Genomic DNA, 25,909 nt, shown 5'->3' on the forward strand with positions numbered 1-25,909 from the left:
AGGGTATTAAATTTCACCCTCCAGATCTTGAAACTCGAGCATCTCGGCATCTTCAACTTGGCTTTTTTCAAATGTCTGTACAGAGGGGAAATGACTTGTTGCCTCTCGACAGTCGGGTACAACTATCATATCCGAGCCTATGACGAGTACAAGAGCTTTTATCCGCACAAACTTGCCTTTTCAGAGTCCTCAAGTCCTGACTCATACCAGGAAGTCAGCAACGGCTCCCTTAATAACGAACATTACGGGCCTGGCTGTCAGCTAATTACTATACAATGAAATTGAAAACAATGCAATCCTGAACTCCGAGGCTGGTTCTTTTATTCCTCCATCATGCGTCACCTAAGCCTATCGTCACCCTCCTTCTCAGCAGGTTCGTAAAGTAGTCGTAAGGTGTGCTGCTAAGATTCAAGATTGACCAACCAGGGAGACTTCAGGGGCGCCGGTGGAACTGTTATCATACTTACTCGGTTGCGCTCAACGGGAGTCTAGCTTCTGAAGTTTGCGCTGGCAGGGTTCGAAGTTCTAGGTTCAGCACTGCACACAATCTCCGAGCTCGAGGTAACAGCATCCTTTCGCAAACCTCCGTTACGTAATATTTTCTCAAGAACCCCATAATCAACCGAGATGTCTTATGTACGCCAACCACCATGGTCGAGAAAACGCTGAGCACTGGGACTTTGAACCTGCGTTTCATGCAAAATGCTCGAAGAGCACAACAGTTATCCAGTGTCTCGCTCGAGAAAGCCCACGTTAAGGATGATGCCGAATGGGAAGTGGCGCCTGATATTCGTAAAGCTTGGGGACTTGCAGAGGGAGAGTCCAGCTCAGATTCGTGAGTTTGCACGTAGTTGGATTTTGTCTCCTTACGGCTTCAGCGACTTTGCGACAGAAATGACGATCTATATGAGAGATCATATATGCCTTTCCTCTTTCCGTCTGTTTCTGAAAAACTCGATGGGGAGGAAAATGGAACTTCATCTGTTAGCGGCGTCAAACCGCAAGGACGTCGCAAATTCAATAAAAACGGAGAAGAGGTGAGTATCTGTGGTACCTTATGTGCGCTCACGATCAGGTTCAATGCTCTTCTCCATTAGTCTTCCAAACCTCCAGACCCGCAGCCTATAGAAATCGTTCAACCTGATCACGCTCGGAAAATCAAAATCAAATCGATATCCAGCACGACCAGTGCAATCGCCAAGCCATCAAAGAAGCTCAAGGAACCGGCAAGTCGGCTGATATACGACAATAGCAGCGTTGGCGTTGACCTCCGCTCCTTATCAAACCGCACTTCATCAGCAGCGATGTCGTCCAGCAACGCAGTTCATGAAGCCCGCTGGCGTAGACGACCCTTCTTTCCGCCCCTTCGAGTAGAGATGCAACCGCAGCTTCTGTCGCCTCTTCTGCAAGGAAGGGGAAGAGAAGACAGGATAACGTAGAAGATCAAACTGCGGGGCTGAAGAAGACGAAACTATCGATAGTCGAGTGATCGGTCCGTCAGGAGTACGCGATGATCGCCCCGTTTCGCGATTCCACCGCAGGCTTAGATTGACTCGGCGCGACTCCGGGTCGCAGAGCTCCGCGTGAACGCTTCAAGTATATGTCACCGTTTTCGACGTGCAGAAGTCATTATATGTTCTGTCGGTTGGCATATTCATCAGCGCCATATTTGCTAGAGTGTTCCACGCTTTACTACTAGACGTCGGTTCTGTGGTTATTGTCATGCCTACTTATGAAAAGATCTTATCGCATGCGAATTGCTGTAACTGGACGATGTTAACATGATTAGATGACTTCGGGGAGCTCGGGAGTGGGTGAGGAAATTTTCATACATGGGACGGCTCATCCGACAAGACTCGTCATGCTCCACATCGCGGTAGCAGTGCCTTAGCTTTGAGAACATGACCTAATTTTCGACACATCTCCCGATTCTGGAGAAGCCGTGAGAAGGAGCTCAGTTCCTCTGCAGGCTTTCCACGGGCTGCAAGCAACGTTTGCGTTATACTTGCACACGCTGGTCATGGCCGAATTTTCATTTGAATTTTAATCGCTGTAGTGGCACTCCGCGGCGTGAGACAAAGGTATGGCAGAAAGTGTCAACTCATTTGGTTTCAATCGTTGCCGCATGTGTGATTGCGGCAAGTACGCTTACAGCGAGTCACCTTCAGCGCTAAATAGCAAAGGGGGGGGGGGGGGGGAACAAGCGCGCCTGTAAAGTGACGCTCGATACATAGTCGAGATTCAAATACCCATGGGGATATCAAAACTACGACTGCGATTGGTCGAACTTTGTGGAACGCTCCCAAAAGGCAATGTCATCCTAGGTCATCCTACGTGTACGCTGTCGTATGGGATTCCGATCTTCACCGTCCAGTCTCCTTATCACCACTCTTTTCTATTAGATTCGGCTTCTGTACCTCAGTATACCTCCCGTCGTCGTCGGTGCCGGGATATCATCGATGATCCACCGTTGATATGGTTCTCGGAACCGGATCCTTGTCATCATACTATCTTGAGCTCCGCGTCCTGTTTCATATCGGCGAAGTGGGTATACAGCTGAATGCAGTACCGCGTATCAGAATCACATGTTTGACGTTTGTGATTGGTCCAGAGCGTTCTACTCGTACGCAGTACTGCCCATCAATTTCAATTGCTGTATGACTCAAATAGGCGAACAGGATTACCGTTGGGACCTCCATTTTTATTCGTCCTGTTCGTAGATGTCATACAATGGTAGATCGTGGAAGATAGTCCTCTAACGGTAATGATGTGCGCCTTGTCCGCGTGTGCTCTAGGATGGTGGTACTGATAAAGTAGTGCGGTTAGCGTCTCGAGTATAGTAATATCGACTGTACGAAGGTGGACTCGTCGTTTTAGCCTCCAACTCGCCCCGTTCATTCACAAATTTGACACTAGAGCCTCCCGTTTCACTCGAGACGGAAAAGTAGGCAGTCCCAAGCGAGTTGTTCCTGCTCAACGTGGATTCGATGGACGGCGCGCAGCTGGCTAAGCCAAGAGATGAATGATGAGATGCGAGAGTCCCTGAATACCTCGAGAAGTACGAGCGTGTCATCGACGTTGCTGCTTCTCGAGAGCCGAATGATTCGATGGTAGACATGCGCCGTACGAAACCGCCCATTATGGGTATCAGTTCGTCTTCTACGCCATAATCTTTGGTCGCCGTCAGCAGTGACGCAGGCTCGAAGGTGGCTGGTATCACTGCCGCGGACAGCCGAGGCTGTTGGGTGACATTAGCCGGCGGCGCGAGGTTGTAATTTCGCTCGATCGAAGGATTGTAGACTTCCAGATAGGGGTAAGCTGGTTCTGTGGCCCCGTATCCGTAAGAATAGACAGAGCCACAGTCGTCGGACTCAGTCATCAGGGTACCCATAGACGAAGACCTGCGGCCCCCTATCGAACACTTATCAGTGGCGCACAAAGGGCTTGGAACGCCTGGGACGCGCGATGCGGCACCAGGGGCGACGGCATACACTTCCGTGCACTCCTCCCAGGCATCGGGTATGTCCGCATTGCGCGAGATATGTTCACTCGAGATACGGCTTTTCCGGCGGAGCGTGTGGGGTGTGTCGGAACGACCATTTTGCCTTTGATGACCTGCATCTCCTGAGAGTCGCAAACTTGTCCAATTTGGCCATATCCGACGGGAACGTTGGGGGCTCGAAGACGCGGGGTTGTATGCCTGTGTGGCTAGCATACTTGGATGGGAGTGGGATTGACTGGAGGGGGAAAGGGTGGGTGCGAGGGTGGTGCTTGAATTAGTGAGTGCTAATGTGGAGCTAGACAGACCGAGTGCAGTTGTGGACCGTATTAGGTGGTTGACGCGCGTCCTTGATGCTGATGGGTCGAGGGTGGATACAGGGGAGTCTACAGTATCATCCGAGGCCATCAATGGAGGGTAGTACATCTCTCTGGTATATTTTGATGGATGCCTTGTGACGAGATATGCTTTGAGGAAATAGAGGTACAACAGCTGAAGGAAGGCTCGTCGATCAATTAGAAATCCATCGTTGAAAACGAGACTCACGATCATGATCAAGGTTGCAATAACCCGCAAGGACGCAGCGATCGTCCAAGCCGCAAGGGTTGCGGTTCGGCAGTGCGGTGACGTTGAATTCATGGTAGAAAAAGTTGACCAAGCGACATCCATGTCCCAACCGCATCTGTCGACAGGACGCCATATGAGAACAAACACAAGATTCGTAATCGCAGTCGCAACAATCAACACTATACAGCATCCTCGTAAGGTCATCCTCGTATGTGACGAAGCACGAACGAAGACATGTTCAGGAAGGAGAGGCATAAACAGCGTCACAACTACTCCAGCGACAGTGACCGCAGAAGTAATACACAATACGAGTGCGAGCGTGCGCACAGAGGAGATGGAAGTCGTTTGAAATGCGAGGGAGTAGCGGATCGTGCAATATATCGACCATATACCTGAGAACGAAAAGTTGATCAGCTGATAGGCCCTCAAGGTACGTGAGTCAAGTATATGGTATACCAAGAACAACTTCGAAAGCCACGCAAATCCTTTGCAGGCGACGGAGTTTTGCTTTCGTGATGCGATCTTCAAGGCTTTTACATTCTGCTGCAGTTATTGGGTCTCCAATGAGGTCGAGACCGAGATCCCAATGTCGTGGACCATCGGGATGCAATGGTTGTCGAGAAAGTAGGTCGAGATATGCGGGGGAGTTGAAGGTCAAGGAGGTTGGGTTATGCTCTTGGATTGTCGTGAGCGAAAGGATACGCGTTATGGGCGTGGCGAGTCGTTTGTCTGATTCAGATGTGAAGAGTGCATTGTGCAGACAGAGAGCAGCCATCGAGGAGAGTGTTCGTGAAGGTTGTGAACAAGGATCGAATCTAAAATTTTCGTCGAAGTCGTTGAAAAACAAGGTTGGCTTCGAAAGGCTTCGATGTCTAGCTCAATCCAAGCCTGAAGCACTAAATTAATTGGCACTGATGTCTTTCAGGGTCCGGACAATTGATGAGGATGATAGCACGAGCCGAACTTACCTAAACCACCTTCCTCAGAACCGACCACGGTCGGTTGAGTAAGTACTTTGTGGACGTTCCATTGCCAGACGAGGACATGAACCTTGACTCTTGAGCATAGAGAAATAGAGCTTCGCCCTTACTCTAGCCGAAACCTGACTTAGTCTCTTGAGTCCCTTGAAGCTGGTTCAACCAATGTCATAAGCAATTCAAAACATGCGTAACGTAAGTCAAAGGACTTAATATTGTTCGGCTAGATAAAATCGCGTTATCAGATGGACAAATGGGGTTCCAACTACGATCCCTGAACTGCATCGCTCAACGCCTCGAATTCACCGCTAGTCAGGCCAAAGTTATCCGATTGGGTCATTCCTCCTAGGAATCCGTGAAGACCGTGTTTCTGCGCAGCAGAAAGCCTGCCGTTCCAGTGTGCGACGAATGTATATAAAATTCTTGGAGATGCCGTCAAACTCTGGATACGTTAGCAACGGAGCCAAACTTGCCTGATAATGTTTTCTTGGAATTCTTCGTCTTTATCCTTTTCGCCGTCAGGTCCGAACGGAACGGGCTCGGTCAACGCCGACACCAATGCATCGAGAAGCGATGATCCCTCTGATGTACTGTCGTTCTGGAGAACATCTAGCGTGATACTCGATGTTGAGATCGAAGACGGGTTTGAGAGCATCGACGCATGTGAGTTTGGATAAACTGGTGCATTTTCTGACGAAGGCATGCTGATATTCGACTGCAAACTGACTTTGTTCTCGGAGGTTGGCATCAAAAGGGTGTTGAGCAAGAATGCTGTCTTTCGACGGACTCGGATCTCTGAATCTGTTCGTCGTATGAGCACGATGTTTTAAAGTGCTAGGGTTGTGCCTACAAACCTTCTAAGCATATACGGAGTGCGCTCCATCCGCCGGCTGCGGACATCTGTTGTACGGCGGCAGCATTAAGTTTCAGGAGACCAGATAGCGCGTACACGGCTCGCGAACGGGTCTTAGCAGAATTATATGAGGGCGAAAGCAATCTGATAAGAGCTGGAAGCGGCTCCAAGTCAAGGTACTGTTAACAACTGTCAGTCACGGTGAATATAAAACTAAAGCATAGCAGGGAAAGGATGACTTACAGCAAGTTGAGCAGCTGGATTGTTCTGTAGCGCAGTACCAATGATCCACAAAGTCTGCATTTTCAGAGCATCGCTTGTGCCGGACGCCAGCAGCAGGCCATGAAGAGGTTCCCACATCTTGAGTTTCTTCAGGTCTATGTAATATGTGTCAGATCGCAAGACATCGATGACAGAGAAGTCACCATTTGCATTGTCGATATTCTGAACTAGCTACATCGACCATTCATGACAGAGTCAGCGACGACTGCGCGCAACGTTCAGGGGACACACCATTTCAAGATCATCGAGGGCTTTTAGTCTGTCGTCTTCAGCCTGGGTTTCGTCTACTCCGACTTTAAGAGCTTCCTTCATTAACTGGGCGTCCGGTTTGCCGAGGATGTGATCAATAATGCCAGGATCGAGGTGATTATTTGCAGGCACAGGAGGAGCGCTGCCTGGGGATGAGTTCTCCACGCTCCATCGAAGCAAGGACTGCATAGTCGTACAAGAATACACTCGGAAGACAGTAGAAAGAATAAGTTTTGATGAACGCAAGGATAAACGAGACTGAAATGCACTGCACCCAAGATTAGAATCGCATTCCTTTTTGGGAGCTCCGCGTGACTTCACTGATAACTTCGGAGTTTCAAATTCAATCTTTAAAGTTTTCTTGGTTTGCATTTGCACGAGCTAGCACTGGAGGCCAGTAGCCATATATATGAATGTTCCGTGGCTAAAATTTGACAGACGGTGAGTTCTTCTCCCATTTGTCGCTGTTCGTGATGACTCTCAGTACTTTACCACATTCCGAACACATCATGTAGGACGACATCATAGATTTCAGCCTTGTCTGACCTTTATCTTCTCTCTTCAAATTCGAACAATCAGCTAATGATACACTCTTCTGCATTTCAGGTGCTCATCATCCGCGATGAATTAATACCTAGCTCGTGAGTTTTCATTTTCGTTTCGACTTCAAACGTCTTTTTCTTGGATGAAATCTATTCGATGGGCGGACCGAACGTGGTGCTCCCTTTTAAGTCTCCCGGTGTACAATGTGGAGATGGAAGCATTCTCTTGTTGAAATGCATCGAAAGCTGATCTGTTTCTTTGGAGCCTTTCTGTCCTTCCGTGGTGATCATGATCTAACATGGCGTCATTGCAGGGTTAATTAATCATCGGTGACTATTGTATTCCATATGGCTTTGGTGTGTCATGTAGTGCGATGACTGTACTAGTGACTTGGGGGGCAGTCAGATGCGGTCAGATGGGGCTTGAGATGTATTGCCGTGTCATATCGCTTCAATCACTGCCAATGTCCTAGGGATGCTACACCATTGCGCCCAGAAAGGTCTAATAGGCAGGCGGGACGACCCGTGATACTAGTAGAACATGGAATCTGCTCGGATACTTATCTTTCGTTTGGATGCAGTTCAAATCTGGGTTTAGGTGAGAGTATTACTCGAACCTCGTTTTGAAGTGCAATTGCATGCTACCACACCGCCTTTACATTTAAATTACGCTGAAGTTCCAACTTCCAGCTGCCACGACCTGTGGTTTCCTCGTAGGTCGAGCAACATGCCTCATTCGCGACCCTTCAACCATCATGGTCCATGTATATTGTCAATAACATCTTGTTCTAGTGTGTTATACAGGCCGTGGAAGTAGTGCAGCAAGAAGGTCTGTTACCTGTATTCACATTAATGTTAGGCTTGAGGCCTCGAGGTGTTTAACCGTTTCATCTCGCTTTAGTTGCTGCCAACCCGCGTTCATGTCCTAGAAGCACCAGCCTGTGTGAGGTTGGATGGGTAGGCAAGGAGCGCAAATACTTAAATTGAGTGTGGCCCAGGCCATTGTGTGAATTTTTGTTTCTTTCTACGATCGTGATGCAGATTCCTGATAACATTCACGGCCGTGCTCTTGCGGTGCTCCTGCTATTTTCTGGACGTCGTTGAATATTTAGGTGGTGGTTCTCTTCGATGCAGTGCTAAGTATCCGCAATGTTAATTTGGATCTCGCTTCAATGTAAAACCGCCGCATGCACCTGAGGTCGTGAGGAAGGGCGCGAAGATTCAAAAAAACAACCAATTGCAAGCAAGTAAATTACCAAAATTACAACCATCATACAAACATTAAGAAAGCCTACTCCAGGGACTGCCAAGTGTCAGTCAGAATCGTCATCATCATAACCACCCTCATCGATCGTGGCAGTCCCCTACACATTCCCTGTTGTGTTCGAGTGCACGACATCCTCGATCCTTCGAGCAAGATCATTCATATTGGTCAGCGCATCCTCTCGAATATGCTGATCGTATTGGCCACTCTCATCTACCGTCTCTGTCGTGTTCCATGTCGGTTCAGGACCGGCCCACCCGCCGTTCAAGTGAATATAATTCAGGAACGACCGCCAGAGGGGATCTAGGGACAAGACATTTGGGTCTCCGATCACGATGAGCAGAGCTTGTGCTCGAGTCACAGCAACTGAGACCGATATGAACATTACTCGCGCAACCAGCGACGATCCACTAACCATTGAAGCGCCTCGGATTTGCAACGAAGCCAAGAGTGCGTTTGAGGTCGAACTCAAGGAATTCTCGACTACTCCTGACCGTGGAAATGATGATGACTCGCCGCTCCTAGTAGCTAATGTTGGCCGCAGAACGATGCACACTCTGAAATTCGCTCACCTGGCCTTGGAACTCCTCTACACTGCCGACCTTGACCTCGTTCGCTGCGCCCTTGAGCACCTTACGAATCCTGACACACTGAGAGTGATAGGGAGTGATTACACCGATCTCGTTGTGAGCTGTCGTACTGTTGTAAGTGTGAACGGCATCGAATTCGCGCATTCACTTACCAACTTTGATCTTTCGATCGTCTCGGAGAAGCTGGACGTATTTGCAAACTTGAGTGACCTCGTCAATGTTGAAAAACGAGGGTGACGAAGCCTCGCGGTCATCCTTTCCAGAGATCGAGTGAAATATAATTGGGAATCTCTTCGAAGGCAGCTTGCTCCAGCCCTCGAAAGTGCGTATAACTTTCTTATTGCCACACGACTCCAGTTCACTCGCATAGAATCGATCGTTGGGAAACTTCAAAATTGCAGGGATGCGAGCGGAAGTTTTTCACAAGCTTGACGACGCTGTTGGGAGGTCAGTAACCTGAACGAAGGAGATACACAAGCGATGATCACCTGAGGCCATGACCACTGTGAACTTCATATACCTCCATCGCCATCAGACGTTCGAGGTAGCTTCGCTCCAACCCAAACTCCCTTGCAATGTTGGATTGGATGACAGGTCCCAACTGCTTCGGGTCTCCCGCCAAGATGATATTGGTCTCCTTGTTAGCCATCGTTTTGATGCCGGTCATAACTTCCGGTTCGGTGGCCTGACCGGCTTCAGTCGACGAAAATATGCGTGAAATGTCCGCACGGGATGCCAATACCATACGGAATAAATGCGGAGATGCATGTGGACACGATCACTCTATAGCGCGCGATGTCCGACAGGACGGGGAACCGCTCCCCCACCAACTTCCTGTGCGTATAGCGCCGCAACTCATCTGGAATCTGCTCGAAGTGCCTTGAGGGTGCAGTAAAGTCTAAAAAGTTGATCTGGTTCGAGGGTGGACGCGAGCTTGGATGCAATGATGTCAGCGGCGGAGTTGCTCGGTGCCATGGCAAGAATCCGTGTATTGAGCTTTATGCTTGAGCAGTTGCTTCATAGCTTCTACTATCGTTATAGTCTTGCCAGTGCCCGGTGGACCGAAAACGACAAATGGCGCTGAACCCGGTTTCTGCAGAAGGATAGATTTCACGGCTTGAAGCTGAGGTGGGTTCGTAGCAATCAACGGATTGAATGGTATGATAGGTCCCACGCTAGAAGAGAGCCGAGCTGTAAAATGTGCGCTTCTTGAGGGAACAAAAACCTTTCAGATGCCAACCCGACGCCCAGTGCCTGATGCTTGACGCCGCATGGAGATGCGGTTGAGCTTGAAACGTACGGTATACCGCTGTTGCTGAGACCAGTCACGAAATGAGCAGTGGAATTGCAGCCCAACCGACTCCTGTCGAACAACGTGGACGTGGCCTTCGAACCAGTGACCTGCGGCAGCCCCACGTTTTTGGACAAGAAAACGATCCCCTGAGAGTACGAGTGAATGATAGTAAGAAGAAAATAAGTAAACACCCAAACCAATTAAAACACTTGGGCGTTTTTCCGCCAACCCAGGAACGTTCAAACTACAACAAAATGAGCACAAACTTTTGAGGAACATTCGTACGCACAAATAATACTGTCCGCCACGCTCTAGCTGAGCGTCAGACATGTCGTAGCGTTCCAAATCACGCCTTGGAAACTCGTAAGAACAGAGATAGATGGATATCCAACGCTACTCACTCCATGCGGTGCTCCTCCGCCCAAAGCAGTATCTTGAAGTAGCGCGAATACGTTGACGAATTAAAAACATTCGGGAGAAAATCTCTTCTGATGCGATTCAGCACCTTTCCAGACGGCGTTTCCGATAACGCAGCTGACAGCGGCTTCGGTGGCACTGCTTCAGGCAATTTAATGATGTACGGTATGGTGTTGCTGGAAGGTGGGGGGACGCCTGGTACTACGTTCGTCTCAAGCTGCGTACGACTTCGGCGAGGTTGGAAGGGAGCGATGGGTCGCAACAACTCATAGTTGGCTTGGCTTCCCACTATGGCCTTCAGGGTCCTAGCGATGACGAACGTTACATGTAGTGCTGTGTCTTCGAAGACGATTACAAGGCGATCCTCCATGTGCCCAGAGTAATGTGTTGAAAACCGTACCCCAATTGAAGTAGGGTGACGATATGTAAATACCGCCCCTTCTACTGCGGTTGTAATAGCAAACCTACCAATGAAGTCAGTTAGCTTCAGCGATCAAATCATTCCAAAGAGGCAAAGAGCTCACGGAGATTGCCTGCCCATGAACAAGGAGGATAAAGATACCTCTTGATGGTCACTCGCGATGAAGGCACTGTGGTCTGTATTTTCAAAGTTCGCGATACTCCCCGCTCAGCGTCGGCACTTTCCACGATTCCGAAATCTCCTCCTTCTGGAATCACGACGCCATTTTTGTCCTTCAGAGCTTCTTCAAGGGCACTTTTGACCGCATTATAGCCCTGCTTTGTGCGATGTTCGAGGGATTGAAGATGGGAAGCCCACAAAGCCTGTGGGATCTGTGTATCACAGACGCCGCATAATAACTTGCAAGGGAGCGCCGAAGGAATGACGGGAGCTACTTCGGCCGGTACACCTTTGTCCTTGGCATTTTTGCAATGTCGTTTTCCTTTGACATGGTCACCCCAACTCTTTTGACCGAACATGTAAGTGCCGCAAGTGGTGCAATGGTACTTGTGTCCATCATGGCCAGCCAATTGGCGACGATGGTTTTCGCTGGCCAGATGCGCATCGTACCACTGAGTGGACACGCAGAAAACACCACAGAGCTCGCAGAGGTGAACATCATGATATTTTGTGCACTGGGGATCAGTGCAAGCTCTGTGGGCTTCCAATTGCGGGCAAATGTTCAAGTTGTTCATAGTGGAGGAGAGACAGGACAAAAAGAGAGCGCACTATGACGTATTTATCGCTGGTCTGCTGGACAGCTTTCTTAGCAATGCTGCCAACACGAGGCTGAGTGGGAAAGTCGGATTCAGCGCTTCCTGAGGCCCGGAGGTTCGAGACACCCCAAAATCAATTTTCGTGCGATACTTAGCCCAGAGTCGGCAATTACGACGCGATTCCAAGCGTGATTCTTAGAAATGATTTAAAATTTCAAAATGGCCTGAAAATCACCAACCACTCTGGACTCCGGGCTCCCCAAACTTGAATCAGCATCGTGTCGTAGTTGCCCACTGAGTGACTCCTACCATTATTACAACTTCTGTGAGACTCCAAGAAACGAGCTTAAGTCGATAAGGAGAACACATCATGTAGAATAGAGTCCTTAATAGAATTCCATGAGTCATGAAGATATCAACCAATAGGAACGAGATGCGATAATTCAGAACTAGGTAAAGTACGTACGTACCAAACGGTGGTGGTCTGCCACTTAGTACACTTTAGAGCCCCGCGCGACTTTCGAGATCTTGAAGCTTAAAGTTCGGAGTCTCAAATCGATATCAATGAAAGTCGCGACGGTGGAGATCTTACTTGTATCATCGGTTTCGCGCCATCGTCAATCGATGGACCAAGAAAGACTGAGCGAATGTGCGCTTCGTCTATTGGATCATGAGTAGGACCTGGAAGATATCTGTAATGCCCTCAGTGTCTTGTGGCACTGGAGCAGTCGCTTTTACTGACTGCGGATATTTGAGGGATATGATGGCGGGTCAATCGCCGTGGGAAAGTTCCTTCACCACTCATCGCACACGTAGGACGTATGCGGGCGCTCTTCTAGGCTCTAAGATCTTTCGCAGAGGATCCGGAGTCGCCCTCACACCCTGACGTCAGATGAAGTACACACATGACTTGCTGTGCCATTCAGCATGACATTGTTCTGCACTCTACCCCAACCTCGAACCAGCTGGTCCTACTGAGTCGGAAAGTTCTCCAAAAGCTTGTTATCGAACGGCGCGATTAAACCGCAGGAATTCAAGGCTAGCCTCCTAAATGACTTTGTAGGATTTATCTTACATGAATAAATTTGGTGCAAGAATGTAGAATAAGCACTGTAGTAGTAGTATGGGTGAAAGGCGTCAGACACGCTAGGAGATTGCATGGACATTAATGGAGTCGCTCGACTCGGAACGCGACTTTCGTTGATTTCATTTTTGGTCGTACTCACGTGAGATTTTGATTACGTACTTCCGCACACCTCTGTAAAATATTTCGTGGCTTGCGTTTGTACCATCATACGCTAGCAGAGGCGGCTAGCAGCCATACGAATGCTCCATGGGTAAATCTGATAGACAGCGAGTTCCCCTCCAATTCATCGCTATTCATGATGACTCTCAGTATCGCAGGGTTGGCAACATGCCTCATTATCCGCGACTATTGTGTTCCGTATGGCTTCGGTGTGTCATGCGATGATCGTGCCAGTGAATCGGTGCAGTCAGATACTGTATCGACGTTATCACATTGAGCTTGAGCCTTGAGGTGTGTGGTCATAGCTTCGATCGCTGCCGATGTCCTACTATGGATGCTATAGTACTCACAGAAAGGTTTGGATGGGTGGTACTAATAGAACGTGGCTGTTCTGATATCTGCGTGCTCTAGTAAATGCCCTTCAAGAAGGGTCATGGCTTATAATTTACTCTGAACACTTCTTAAATTGCATTGCATGGCACATGCTACCACCTTGTCGATGTTGTCGCGTTGTGCTTGAGATGTGTGGTCATTTCATCTCACTTCAATTGCCGCTAATATTAATACTGTCTTACCAGGGATGCTATACCAGTCTGCGCCCAGACAGGTTGGACTGGCAGGTGTGGGCATAGGTCGTGGAAGATGGCCAGGCGCGATGACTCGTGGTACTAGCGGAACCTTTTGCTCAGATTCCTGTGCTCCGACTAACTTTCTTGTGAATGCAATTCATGAGTGGGTAATAATAGTTCTGACCAACTACTTGTACCAACTCGTGAATTGTATTGCATCCCACCACGCCGTCTTAATTACACTGATGTTCAACAGCTGCCGCGAGCTGTGGCTTCATCTATCGCAGGGTTGTGCAACATGGCTCAGGTCTCATTCGTGACTATCGTATTCCATACATATGGCTTCGACGATCATGATATATGTATTGTCATGATAACGTCTTGTTCTAGTGTGTTACGCAGTGCCGTGGAAGCAGTGCAGTCAGGCCTATTGCATGTGATTCTTATGAACGTTGAGCTTGATGTGTGTGTGGTCGTTCCATCTCGCTTCAGTCGCTGCCAACGCCAACCGAAGTTCATGTCCTTGGAGCATCAGTCAGTCAGTTTGATCCTCCCAGCACAAGAACGCAGGTGCATGCCAGGTTGGTTGGGCATGTAAGGACGACTCGTGGTGCTGATGACTTTGTCAGTGACAGTACAGTGACTCATATATGCATGCGGCTAACTTGTTGTGTGAATTTCCCGTTTCTTCTTCCTACGATTATGAAGAAAGTCAGCAGGAGCTGCACTTTTATTGCTAGCAAAGTAGTAACAAGAGCGGCAGCTCCTACCGTTTTTTACACTGTAAAGGTAAGTTATGTTGGGCTTGAGCTTGAGGCCTCGAGGTGTTTAGCTGTTTCATCTCGTTTCAGCCGCCGCCCCCCCGCGTTCATGTCCTAGGAGTACCTTGAATGGGAAGGCAAGGAGCGCAAATACTTACATACTTAAATCGATTGTGTGTGGCCCGGGCCATGCTTCTGTTGTGTGAATTTTCGTTTCTTCTTTTTACGATCATGGTGCAGATTCCTAATCACCGTCATGGTATGGCGCTGGATCTGTTCAACTATTCTTCACATATAAAACTCACACACGCACAGACGCCACACACACACAAACGAGACGTACACACATAATCACTCCGTCGCATACACACTCTCGTACCGTAGAAAAATTAGTACTGCACTATTAGATCTGACATGATTCAATAATCAATTTATATTGCAGACAAGGCTGCTGATGAAGGGTTCTATAAACGAATCTTTTTGAGGCCCGGCTGGTAGACGAGATGGAGCGATGAGAAGTGAGTAGGTCTCGGAGTGAAACACACTGAGAGTTGCCAGCATTGGCAGCAAAGCCTCGAATCTTTTTAAGGCCTGGCCGGTGGACGAGACGGAGTGATGAGAAGTGAGTAGGTCTCGGAGTGATGATCAATTTATATTGCAGACAAGGCTGCTAATGAAGGGTTCTATAAGCCCCAATCAAGTAGAGTCCAAGGGCAAAAAAAACGCACCGAAGCCGCCAGCATTGGCAGCAAAGCCTCGGCTGGTGGACGAGAGCGAGAAAAGAAGACGGAAAGCTGCCATTATTGGTGTCAAAAAGATGTTCGCGCTGGGTGGATCCTTGATGTCAGTGTCGATGAGAAGGGCCATCAGCAAAAGTGCCCAAATCTAACAAGGTCCGGCAAGGTCCGGAGAGTCTCCCACGGCCACATGATGCCTTCCGAGGCTTGAATGTATTTGTTCGTCATTACGCAGGGTGCGCATACTCGTCTCGTAAGGCCTCACTACTAGACTCTTTCAACCTCACGGCAGCCTTGCGAGGCGTTTCAAGATCGGCTCAGCAGTTGTCGGCAGCTCTGATCACGGAGCCTGGCCCAATGTTGACACGTGCAGAGTTGGATATCTTGGGGCATCAATGAATTTTATGAATGATCATAGTGCAGCACTAATTTTCCTACAATACAAGAATGTGTATGTGAAGGAGTGATTATGTGTGCGTCTCGTTTGTGTGTGTGTGGCGTCTGTGCGTGTGTGAGTTTTGCATGTGAAGAATAGTTGAACAGATCCAGCGCCATATCATGGTGTTCCTGCTGTTTTTCTGGACGTCGTCAAATCTTTAGGTGGTGGTTCTCTTCGGTGCAGTGATAGGTATCTGCAATGTTAATTTGGATCTCGCTACAGTGTAAAACCGCCGCATGCACCTGAGGATCCTGAGGAAGGTTGCGAGACAGTAGCATCTAACCATGCGAGGATTCAAGAAACAACCGATTGCAAGCAAGCAAACCACCAAAATTACAACCATCTAATACAAACATCAAGATAGCCTACTCCGGAGACTGCTAATTGTCAGAATCCGAATTGTCATCATCATAACCACCTTCACTGGTCGTGGCAGTCCCCGATACATGCCCTGTTGTGGTCGAGTGCACGACACCCTCAATCCTTCGAGCAAGATCATTCATATTGGTCAGCGCATCCTCTCGAATATGCTGATCGTATTGGCCACTCTCATCTACCGTCTCTGTCGTGTTCCATGTCGGTTCAGGACCGGCCCACCCGCCGCTTCAAGTGAATATAATTCAGGAACGATCGCCAGAGGGGATCTAGGGACAAGACGTTTGGGTCTCCGATCACGATGAGCAGAGCTTGGGCGCGAGTCACAGCAACTGAGACCGATATGAGCATTACTCGCGCAACCAGCGACGATCCACTAACCATTGAAGCGCCTCGGGTTTGCAACGAAGCCCAGGGTGCGTTTGAGGTCGAACTCAAGGAATTCTCGACTACTCCTGACCGTGGAAATGATGATGACTCGTCGCTCCTAGTAGCTAAGGTCGGCTGCAGAACGACGCACACTTTGAAATTTGCTCACCTGGCCTTGGAACTCCTCTACACTGCCCGACCTTGACCTCGTGATCCACGCGCTTGCGAATCCTGACACACTGAGCATGATAGGGAGTGATTACACCGATCTCAGTTGTGAGCTGTTGTGCTGTTGTAAGTGTGAACAGCATTGAATTCGTGCATTCACTTACCAACTTTGATCTTTCGATCGTCTCGGAGAAGTTGGACGTATTTGCAAACTTGAGTGACCTCGTCAATGTTGAAAAACGAGGGTGACGAAGCCTCGCGGTCATCCTTTCCAGAGATCGAATGAAATATAATCGGGAATTTCTTCGAAGGCAGCTTGCTCCAGCCCTCGAAAGTCCGTATGACATTATCGTTGCCACACGACTCCAGCTCACTCGCATAGAATCGATCGTTGGGAAACTTCAAAATTGCAGGATGCGATCGGAAGTTTTTCACAAGCTTGACGACGCTGCTGGGAGGTCAGTAACCTGAACGAAGGAGATACACAAGCGATGATCACCTGAGGCCATGACCACTGTGAACTTCATATACCTCCATCGCCATCAGACGTTCGAGGTAGCTTCGCTCCAACCCAAGTTCCCTCGCGATGCTGGATTGGATGATAGGTCCTAACTGCTTCGGGTCTCCCGCCAAGACTATGTTGGTATACTCGTTAGCCATCGTTTTGATGCCGGTCATGACCTCTGGTTCAGTCGCCTGACCGGCTTCATCGACGAAAATATGCGTGAAATGTCCGCGCGGGATGCCAATACCGTACGGAACAGATGCGGAGATGCATGTGGACACGATCACTTTATAGCGCGCGATGTCCGACAGGACGGGGAACCGCTCCCCCACCAACTTCCTGTGCGTATAGCGCCGCAACTCATCTGGGATCTGCTCGAAGTGCCTTGAGGGTGCGTAAAGTCTAAAAAGTTGATCTGGTTCGAGGGTGGACGCGAGCTTGGATGCAATGATGTCAGCTGCGGAGTTGCTGGGTGCCATGGCAAGAATCCGTGTATTTGGCTTGTGCTTGAGCAGTTGCTTCATAGCTTCTACTATCGTTATAGTCTTGCCAGTGCCCGGTGGACCAAAAACGACAAATGGCGCTGAACCCGGTTTCTGCAGAAGGATAGATTTTACGGCTTGAAGCTGAGGTGGGTTCGTAGCAATCAACGGATTGAATGGTGTGATAGGTCCCACGCCAGGAGGAGAGCCGAGCGGTAAAATGTGCGCTTCTTGAGGGAACAAAAACCTTTCAGATGCCAACCCGGCGCCCAGTGCCTGATGTTGACGCCGCATGGAGATGCGGTTGAGCTTGAAACGTACGGTATACCGCTGTTGTTGAGACCAGTCACGAAATGAGCAGTGGAATTGCAGCCCAACCGACTCCTGTCGAACAACATGGACGTGACCTTCGAACCAACGGCCTTCGGCAGCCCCATGTTTTTGGACAAGAAACCGATCTCCTGAGAGTACGGGTAAATGATGGCAAGAAGAAAATAAGTAAACACCCAAACCAATTAAAACACTCGGACGTTTTTCCGCCAACCCAGGGACGTTCAAACTACAACAAAATGAGCACAAACTTTTGAGAAACATTCGTACTCACAAATAATACTTTCCGTTACGTTCTAGCTGAGCGTCAGGAATGTCGTAGCGTTCCAAATCACACCTTGGAAACTCGTAAGAACAGAGATAGATGGATATCCAACACTACTCACTCCATGCGGTGCTCCTCCGCCCAAAGCAGTATCTTGAAGTAGCGTGAATACGTTGACGAATTAAAAACATTCGGGAGGAAATCTCTTCTGACGCGATTCAGCGCCTTTCCAGATGACGTTTCTGATAATGCAGCTAAGAGTGACTTCGATAGCTGTGCTTTAGGTAATTTGGTGGTGTACGGTATGATGTTGTTGGAAGGTGGTGGAATGCCTGGCACTACCTCTGTCTCAGGCTGCGTACGACTTTGGCGAGGTTGGAAGGGAGCGATTGGTCGCAGCAACACATGATCAGCTTGGCTGCCCACAATGGCCTTCAGGGCCCTAGCGATGACGAAGGTTACACGTGGCAATGCTGCATCTTCGAAGGAGATTTCAAGGCAATCATCCATACGCCCAGAGTGAGGTGTTTCTAATCGTACCTCAATTGCAGTAGGGCGACGATGCGTCAATACGACCCCTTCCACTGAGGTCGCAATAGCAAACCTACCAACGAAGTGGTTAGTCCCAATGATCAAATCAATGAAAAGGCAAAGAACTCACGGAGATTGCCTGCGCGTGAAAGAGGAGGACAGAGACACCTTCTTGATGGTCACTCGGGATGAGGCCACCGTGGTCTCTATTTTCAAAGTTCGTGATTCTCCCCGGGCAGCGTCGACACTTTCCACGATTCCAAAATCTCCTCCTTCCGAGATAACGACGCCATTTTTGTCCCTCTTGGCTTCTTCGAGCGCAGTCTTGAACGCATTGTAGCCCTCTTTCCTGCGATGCTCGGCGGATTGAAGGTGGGAAGCCCATAAGGCTTCTGGGACATGTCTGTCGCAGGCGCTGCAGAATAACTCGCCAGGGAGTGCCTGAATCACGGGAGCTACATCAGCCGATACACCTTTATGCTCCGCATTTCTGCAGTGTTGTCTTCCTCTGACATGGTCGTCCCAACATCTGCGACCGGAAACGTAGGCGTCACAAATAACGCAATGGTGCCTGCGTCCATCATGGCCGGCCGATTGACGACGATGGTTTGCGCTGAGGAGATGCGCCTCGTACCACGCAGTGGACGAGCAGAAAACACCACATAGCTCGCAGATGTGGACGTCATGATATCCTGTGCACTGGGAATCAGTGCAAGCTCCGTGGGCTTCCAATTGCGGGCAAATTTGGACCATAGCGAACGAGTAATGGGACAAGAAGAGAGCGCACTATAAGGTATTTATCCCTCGTCTCCCAGACTTGGATAACTTCCCAACAACGCTGCCGACACGAGGCTATGTGTTTCAGCGCTTCTCGTTAGTCTCCCGTAGGCCGCAGACCCAATAGAAGGAAGATAGTCGTTCCTTCTATATTAGCTTCTCGTCAACTTCCGAGTCGCGCCCTCGAGGTTCCTGACGCACTAAAATAGACCTTCGTACTTAATTCAGCGCCTAAGATCCTTCGCACCAACAACTCTGAACTCTGGACTTGTAGAACAGAGTAGTAGAGCTCCATGGCCCATGGGCCGTAGTAATATTCCAATAGGATGGGATCATTGTGTTTCGTAGGGTATACACTACGAATCACAGACATCACATCCACTGCAGCTGGTCACATCTACATATGCCGCAGCGTGATGGTCAAGTTGAAGTCACTCGTTGTCGTACTCTACTCTTTAGAGCTCCGCGAATTCGGGGATGTTCGGAGTCTCAAACTCATTTTTACAAATTTTCCTTGCTTGCATTTGCACGAACACATGCTAGCAGAGGATCCGGATAGCATGTAGCCATTCCATGGTTCAAACGTGCAAATTTAGTAGACGGTGAGCTTTCCTTCCATTCGTCATCGTTCGTGATGACTCTCAGTACTTTACCACATTCCGAACACATAATGTGGACGACATCATTGATTTCAGCCTTGTCTGACCTCGTCTTCTTTCTTCTAAATTCGAACAATCAGCTAATGAATGCACTCTTCTGCGTTTCAGGTGCTCATAATATCCGTGGTGGATTAGCTAGCTAGCTCGTGAGTTTGCATTTTCTATTTCAAACGTCTTTCTTGGATGAAATCTATTCGATGGGCGGACCGAACGTGGTACTCCCTTCAAGTCTCCCGGTGTACAATGCGGAGATGGGAGCATCCTCTTGTTGAAACGCATCGAAAGCTGATCTATTTCTGTTCTTCCCACCCCGTGGTGATCATGATGCTAACATGGCTTCATCTCAGGGTCAGGGAATATACCTCATTAATCATCCATGACTATCGTATTCCATATGGCTTCGGTGTATCATGCGGTGCGATGATCGTACCAATCAATCGGTGCTGTCAGATACTGTCTCGACAGTTATCACATTGAGCTCGAGGTATATGGTCGTTTCATCTCGTTTCGATCGCTGCCAATGTCCTATGAATGCTATACCAGTCTGCGCCTAGAAAGTTTAGACGGGCAGGCGTGAGCATCTGCTGTGGAAGCGCGACGCCTCGTGGTACTAGTAGAACGTGTTGCTCTGATTCCTGTGCTCCGACTAACTTTCTTGTGAATGCAGTTCAAGAAGGGGTAATAATAATTCAGAACAATTACTTGTACCCACTCTTCAATTGCGTTGCATGCTACCACACTGTCTTAATTGCACTGATGCATTAAATGTTTTATAGCTGTGGCTTCATTCGATCGCAGGGTTGAGCAACGTGCCGAGGCCTCATTCGTGACTATCGTATTCCATCTACATATATGGCTTCGACGACCATCGTTCATGTAATATTGTCATAATAACGTCTTGTTCTAGTGTGTCGTGCAGTGCCGTGGAAGTAGTGCAGTCAGGCCTACGGTTACCTGTGATTCTTATGAACGTTGAGCTTGACGTGTATGTGTAGCCGTTTCATCTCGCAACGCCAACCTAAGTTCATGTCCTAGGAGCATCAGTCGTTCCCAGGTCCGTGTCAGGTTGGTTGGGCAGGCAAGGGCGACCCGTGGTGCTGGTAGAACATAGAATCTGATGCATGATAGACAGTATACATGTATATGGCCAGCTTGTGTGAATTTCCCCTGTCTTCTTTCTACGATCATAAAGAAAAACAGTATGAGCTGCACTTTTATTACTAGAAAAGTGGCTAGTAACAGTTAACAGCGGCAGCTCCTACGGTTTTTGTACACAATCCTAGTCTGCCATCCGAGGAATGTGCTTTACATTGACCACGTTCTGAATCGCATATTATGCCACCACACGGTCGAAACGTTCTCCAGGATCTGGGTCGAATGTTCGATGGTCGGTGGTTATGCGGTGGTTCTGACCAGTTGTGGTGACTGGTGGTGATATAGGGTTGATCGCACACGTAATTACGGGGAGGTTCATGACGGTGCAGGCCTCGCTTCTTGTCACAACGCTGCCCAGTTGTGAGCGTGAAAAACATGTAGTAGACTAGCCAAAGGCTTTACCAAAGACCTACCAAAGACTAGGAGTGTCATTATCACTTTGATGCATAGAAGAGTCGCTCAAACTGCAGCCGCTGTGTTGCCTCACAGGGCAAGTCAACGCCCATGGGATCCAGACTCGGGAGTTGAAATAGCGCCCCCACATACTCTAGGCACTGATGAATTTTCTACCTTGGACGACATTCACTCGCACGCTTATACTGACCTTGGTTTTCCCCGTATGAGTTCACCAGTCGACAGTATTGCGAGCGGTGGCGAACACAGTAGCACTAGGCTCAGGAGAAGTCCTGACAGCGTCCACCCAACTTTCACCATGCCCCAGGAAGACCCGCTTGAAAATGAACAGCCTAAATGACGGCTTTGATGATGTCGAGTGGGAGCTACAAAATAATGGATTGTATATCGGTGCGTTACCTTACTGCTTCAGCTTTTTTTCCTACCATGTAACCTTTTCTAGGCTCCTACTCTCGTGTCGTCTTGTTAAATGGTTTTGTGCCGTTATTTGCAGCGGTCATCTTCACCGTACTTGCGCTACTTCCCGACTTGGCCTGGCCTATAGCAAGTTCACCATCGCCATACCCAGTATCATTCCCCTTCCCATTACCTGAAATACTCCTCTCTAGCGCATTCTTCAGTCTGGCTCATCTTCTTCGCGTCCCCCTCTACTCACTCGCATCCCTTTTATTCCCTTCAGAGTCAGCCTCTTTGGTGTCCACATTCTTCCATGTCCTCCTCACCAACGGCCTCCGTCTGGCAGCGTTGGCAATCCTGCAAGTCAGGCACACCATGGACTATCCCATCCCAACTTGCCAAGACCCCGCATTCCGCACCGTATGGTGGCTCTCACTCAACTTTGCAGAAGTTGTTGCTGCCATAGTACAGGGATACGAGCAGCTCGCTTACTACCGCGACGTAATGGTCCCAGAAGGGAGAGAAATTGAGTTTCTCGAGCGCCTAAAGTCTGGGTCTTTCGAGGAACCAATAGACGACACTACATATCCTCCAGAGCAAGAAGAATTTGAAGATGCATTGGAGAACGGAGAGAGCGCTCGAAGCGTAGAGTCACGAATCGATCGTGGGGTGGAGAAGTTGCTTGTAATAAAGATGAGAGAGGAACTCGAAGAGGTCTACGGACTGCCTGTTATCGTGCGTACATTCCCTTTCTTTCTTGGCCATTTCTAACATTCCTCATGGTCTGATAGAAAATCCCCGTCTTCATATCGTGCCTGCAGCGTTTCAACTCCATTTTCCTATCCGTAGGCCTCAACCTTCTCCTCTCTGCAGCCTACCTCCGCTCGCCACTATCCTTACCCGTATCAGACCAGGATTTCGCGAGGTCCTACGCCAGCTCAAACGTACCGTTCATCATCACTTCACCATTAGTACTGCTATTGCACTCATCGCTTGCAGCGCTGCACACCCCAGCAGTTTTACCTCGCATAGGCCTGCACACAGCCGCATATGTAGGCGTGTTGGTTGGTATAATGAGCTTCTTTGCGGGCTTGGCTGTGTGGGGTGCGTTGTCGTGAGGCGCGAGGTGACGAAATATCATGTTTTCTTCCTGTATCTGATCTATTTATCACTGTCGTTTGGGTCGTACATAGGCATGTACCTGGATAAGATCGAGTTTTACTGCTGTGTTGCATATTCGGCTCAATTGTACACTTGCATAAGGATCCACGCGGAACTTACTTATCTGATCTGTTTTTCATTGTCCTTTGGGAGGCATGTACATGACGATAGGAATATATAGGATCGAGCTTTACTGTTGTGTTGCATATTATCATTGTTGTCTTAATATATCTAACATAAGAATCCACGCGGATTCTGGAAGTTGTGATTAATCGCAATGCTTGTCAATGACGTTGCGCCTCAGACTGCCGTTCCTTATTTCTTACCACGGCACCCACCATGTATCACCTCCTCAAAGGCATGCACGAATACTTGACGAGGTAAGGCTTCACACCCACTCCTCCACCTCTGTCTCAAGATGGCAGGAAAGAAGAGTTTTCAGTTATTATCATTGGCCTTGACGGTGCAGGCAAAACGGTATGTTTCTCCCTGCACTTCAAGCGAGTTCATGGCGCCGATTCAGGGGAAGTAGACTCTGCTGGAGAAGATCAAGACTCTGTACAATGAGACTCCTGGACTTGACCCGTCTAAGATCGGGCCTACTGTGGGGCAGAATAGTACGTCTCTCATCCCAGCTTTTTGATTTGACCCTCACTAAACTAAACCTGACACGCAGCGGGCAAGATATCACTCCCGTCAAGTATCTTGAACTTCTTCGACCTCGGAGGACAACGCGGTATTCGATCTATCTGGCATAGATACTACGATGACTGTCACGCCGTAGTATACGTTATCGACGCGCAAGACCGAGAGAGACTTGGTGAGGGCTGGGAAGTCTTTGGTACGTTCTCCCTCACTCAACCACAAAATGACATAAAGCAGCGAATGACTCGTGACATCAACAAAATACAGACTCAGTCCTCTCCTCGCCCCAGATCCTCAACATCCCCCTCCTCCTCCTAGCCAACAAACAAGACTCACCCGAAAGTCTCTCAGCAACAGAGATCAGACAGGACTACGAAGAATGGGATCAGAGGAGGAGGGAGAGCGCGAGGAGACGGTTTGGCGAGGATGAGGATGCGGAGATGGAGAGGAAGCGGCAGAGGATTGCAAGTTTGGATGTTTTAGGTGTTTCGGGGCTTGATGGGTGAGTCGTTTGTGTGTGTGGTGCAGTTGACTGACTGGGTTCTTCAGGGCTGGCGTTCGGGAGGCTGTAGATTGGCTGTTCTTGAGAGTGCAAAATAGTAGACGGTGTGTGCATTGCTGATCGTGTTGGTTTATGGATTGGATCTCTGATCGATTGTTTTCGACGGGTAGGGACCTGGCAGATCGGTAGCAGGGCTATGGGCGTTGTTTGGTTTGGGCGTTGTTGTCCACCTGTGCATATACACGGCTTTCCGTGCCGAATCACAAGACTTTTCGCAAGTAATGGCTGATCTGTGGCACTGACAAGTTGTTTATTGACTCCATGTAGCTTACCGTTGGTTCGCATCAATGGAGCTCTTTCTCAGGCGTCATGTCACGGTTTGGTATCGATTCGATTCACGGGTGCGTCTTCCCCCCGTCATCTGCGACACCGAGGGAATATTCTGTGCTCGCGGGAGCACCTTAAATTTCTAAGCGCGAGAGCACTTTGCGTTACGCTCCGGTGGTAACCGCAGTACCACACTCTGATACGTTACCTGGTGTATGCGCCTGCTTGACCCTCTCCAGACTTATGCTCTCATATCTGCCTGCTTGGCCCTTTCCAGACTCCGGCTCTCGTATCCCATCACAAGTTCGTGTAAGGGTAACTAATGCATTGTGTCTCGCACGCACGTAAAATAGTATTGGATTAATAGTGGGGTCCTTAGCATAATGCGTGGTGTATCCATGTGCGCTAGCTATTAGAGCCTGGCTCCCCAGCAAATGTAATGACAAGTACAATGTAGCCATCTCAGCAGTCAGATTGCCGATTTCATCGATTGCTATCTTCAGTAGGGAAGGATCAAGATCAGCTCGAATCTCTACCATCTGCCGCTGCACCAGTCCCTTCCGTCGTTAATTCCCCCGCATCATGTTTGCATTCCGCTGGTCTGTTGAACTTTGGGCCACCCATTAACCATGCAGTTACATACGATGTTGCAGAACATTGGGGTGTCTATACTCTCACTCGGCCAACCACGGCAAACTAGGAAGAGTGTGGGTGTAGGCAGCAGGTTGGGGAGAGCGGAGTAGTGCTAGCCTGAGGGACGTGGTGCCGGCAGCCGCATGCCAGTACAGCCTCCGACGAACGCGGCTCCCACGTGTTGTTCTGACCCAATTTGTTTTATCGATTACTTCAGTTCTCCTCTTATCATCAAACGTTCGTATCATAATTGTATACTCCCCCGCAGAAGTTAATAGTTCAGTCTGTACTTGCTGTAGGCTACGTGGTTCAAACTTAGCCACAGCCTATCACTGATCCCATGATGCTATTCCTGAGTCGATGCAAGTGGAACGCATGGGCGGAGCTATCGTGCAGTTCTTCAACTCCTTCTGCGCAGTGTCACTCACCGGGTCAGCGCCAATGATTCATTTCATAGGTGGCAGTTACTGACGATATCATACACACAGATGCCCAGCATACCTGAATTCTTTTCGTTGCCCTGGGATGATCCGAGGATTCCGAACCAACGTTCGACGATATCACGAAAGGAACCTCGCTCGATGTTTGACGATCCTTTGAATGTTTCCAGCGATCCGAGTGGTGATAACCATGACTTGAGGGTGACCAATCAGTCTTCGGGCGAGTATCTGTGACGTGATAAACACACGGATATCGGGTGGACCTTCACAATGCATGCCAGTGCATAGAGTTCGGCTGGAAGGTCGCCATGCG

General features: G+C 49.0%; 8 protein-coding genes across 8 annotated transcripts; 3 read left to right on the forward strand and 5 right to left on the reverse strand.

Annotated features, from left to right (window-relative positions):
* The first annotated feature begins 644 nt into the window (after nucleotides 1-644).
* EDB91DRAFT_1151325 (uncharacterized protein) lies at nucleotides 645-1,851 on the forward strand. Its single transcript, XM_041319431.1, has 4 exons — nucleotides 645-835; nucleotides 893-1,037; nucleotides 1,098-1,322; nucleotides 1,346-1,851. The coding sequence occupies exons 1-4, from the start codon at nucleotides 651-653 to the stop codon at nucleotides 1,487-1,489; spliced, it is 699 nt and encodes a 232-aa protein (XP_041173994.1). The 5' UTR covers nucleotides 645-650; the 3' UTR covers nucleotides 1,490-1,851.
* An 860-nt stretch (nucleotides 1,852-2,711) lies between these two features.
* On the reverse strand, nucleotides 2,712-5,193 carry EDB91DRAFT_1151335 (uncharacterized protein). The gene is made up of 5 exons (XM_041319432.1): nucleotides 5,035-5,193; nucleotides 4,523-4,977; nucleotides 4,046-4,458; nucleotides 2,827-3,991; nucleotides 2,712-2,769 (listed from the first exon to the last, which is right to left on the reverse strand). The coding sequence occupies exons 2-5, from the start codon at nucleotides 4,839-4,841 to the stop codon at nucleotides 2,756-2,758; spliced, it is 1,911 nt and encodes a 636-aa protein (XP_041173995.1). The 5' UTR covers nucleotides 4,842-4,977; nucleotides 5,035-5,193; the 3' UTR covers nucleotides 2,712-2,755.
* EDB91DRAFT_1151340 (armadillo-type protein) lies at nucleotides 5,194-6,747 on the reverse strand. Its single transcript, XM_041319433.1, has 6 exons — nucleotides 6,410-6,747; nucleotides 6,322-6,349; nucleotides 6,140-6,273; nucleotides 5,898-6,075; nucleotides 5,517-5,844; nucleotides 5,194-5,465 (listed from the first exon to the last, which is right to left on the reverse strand). The coding sequence occupies exons 1-6, from the start codon at nucleotides 6,614-6,616 to the stop codon at nucleotides 5,309-5,311; spliced, it is 1,032 nt and encodes a 343-aa protein (XP_041173996.1). The 5' UTR covers nucleotides 6,617-6,747; the 3' UTR covers nucleotides 5,194-5,308.
* Nucleotides 6,748-8,333: 1,586 nt separating this feature from the next.
* Nucleotides 8,334-11,689, reverse strand: EDB91DRAFT_1084694 (RNA helicase; the record flags this gene model as incomplete). Its single annotated transcript, XM_041315805.1, has 12 exons — nucleotides 8,334-8,599; nucleotides 8,649-8,754; nucleotides 8,806-8,924; nucleotides 8,976-9,210; nucleotides 9,344-9,516; nucleotides 9,566-9,734; nucleotides 9,854-9,946; nucleotides 10,124-10,263; nucleotides 10,327-10,361; nucleotides 10,407-10,469; nucleotides 10,519-10,998; nucleotides 11,097-11,689. The coding sequence occupies 12 exons, from the start codon at nucleotides 11,687-11,689 to the stop codon at nucleotides 8,334-8,336; spliced, it is 2,472 nt and encodes an 823-aa protein (XP_041173997.1).
* A 2,759-nt stretch (nucleotides 11,690-14,448) lies between these two features.
* On the reverse strand, nucleotides 14,449-15,153 carry EDB91DRAFT_1084695 (uncharacterized protein; the record flags this gene model as incomplete). The annotated part of the gene is made up of 4 exons (XM_041315806.1): nucleotides 14,449-14,559; nucleotides 14,666-14,681; nucleotides 14,832-14,877; nucleotides 15,015-15,153. 4 exons carry the CDS (start codon nucleotides 15,151-15,153, stop codon nucleotides 14,449-14,451), a joined length of 312 nt encoding a protein of 103 aa, XP_041173998.1.
* Nucleotides 15,154-15,678: 525 nt separating this feature from the next.
* Nucleotides 15,679-19,504, reverse strand: EDB91DRAFT_1151370 (RNA helicase; the record flags this gene model as incomplete). Its single annotated transcript, XM_041319434.1, has 11 exons — nucleotides 18,618-19,504; nucleotides 18,078-18,560; nucleotides 17,966-18,028; nucleotides 17,874-17,920; nucleotides 16,874-17,822; nucleotides 16,539-16,822; nucleotides 16,407-16,495; nucleotides 16,219-16,324; nucleotides 16,091-16,169; nucleotides 15,881-16,065; nucleotides 15,679-15,740 (listed from the first exon to the last, which is right to left on the reverse strand). Exons 1-11 carry the CDS (start codon nucleotides 19,238-19,240, stop codon nucleotides 15,679-15,681), a joined length of 2,970 nt encoding a protein of 989 aa, XP_041173999.1. The 5' UTR covers nucleotides 19,241-19,504.
* A 2,131-nt stretch (nucleotides 19,505-21,635) lies between these two features.
* Nucleotides 21,636-23,444, forward strand: EDB91DRAFT_666492 (uncharacterized protein). The gene is made up of 3 exons (XM_041328033.1): nucleotides 21,636-21,882; nucleotides 21,935-22,623; nucleotides 22,680-23,444. Exons 1-3 carry the CDS (start codon nucleotides 21,816-21,818, stop codon nucleotides 23,004-23,006), a joined length of 1,083 nt encoding a protein of 360 aa, XP_041174000.1. The 5' UTR covers nucleotides 21,636-21,815; the 3' UTR covers nucleotides 23,007-23,444.
* Nucleotides 23,389-24,316, forward strand: EDB91DRAFT_1057920 (P-loop containing nucleoside triphosphate hydrolase protein; the record flags this gene model as incomplete). The annotated part of the gene is made up of 6 exons (XM_041314121.1): nucleotides 23,389-23,429; nucleotides 23,475-23,526; nucleotides 23,582-23,666; nucleotides 23,726-23,890; nucleotides 23,962-24,196; nucleotides 24,244-24,316. The coding sequence occupies 6 exons, from the start codon at nucleotides 23,389-23,391 to the stop codon at nucleotides 24,314-24,316; spliced, it is 651 nt and encodes a 216-aa protein (XP_041174001.1).
* Between the last annotated feature and the right edge of the window lie 1,593 nt (nucleotides 24,317-25,909).

Source organism: Suillus paluster, assembly GCF_016628075.1.
Source record: "Suillus paluster strain FC165 chromosome Unknown EDB91scaffold_57, whole genome shotgun sequence".
NCBI classification, from domain to species: domain Eukaryota; kingdom Fungi; phylum Basidiomycota; class Agaricomycetes; order Boletales; family Suillaceae; genus Suillus; species Suillus paluster.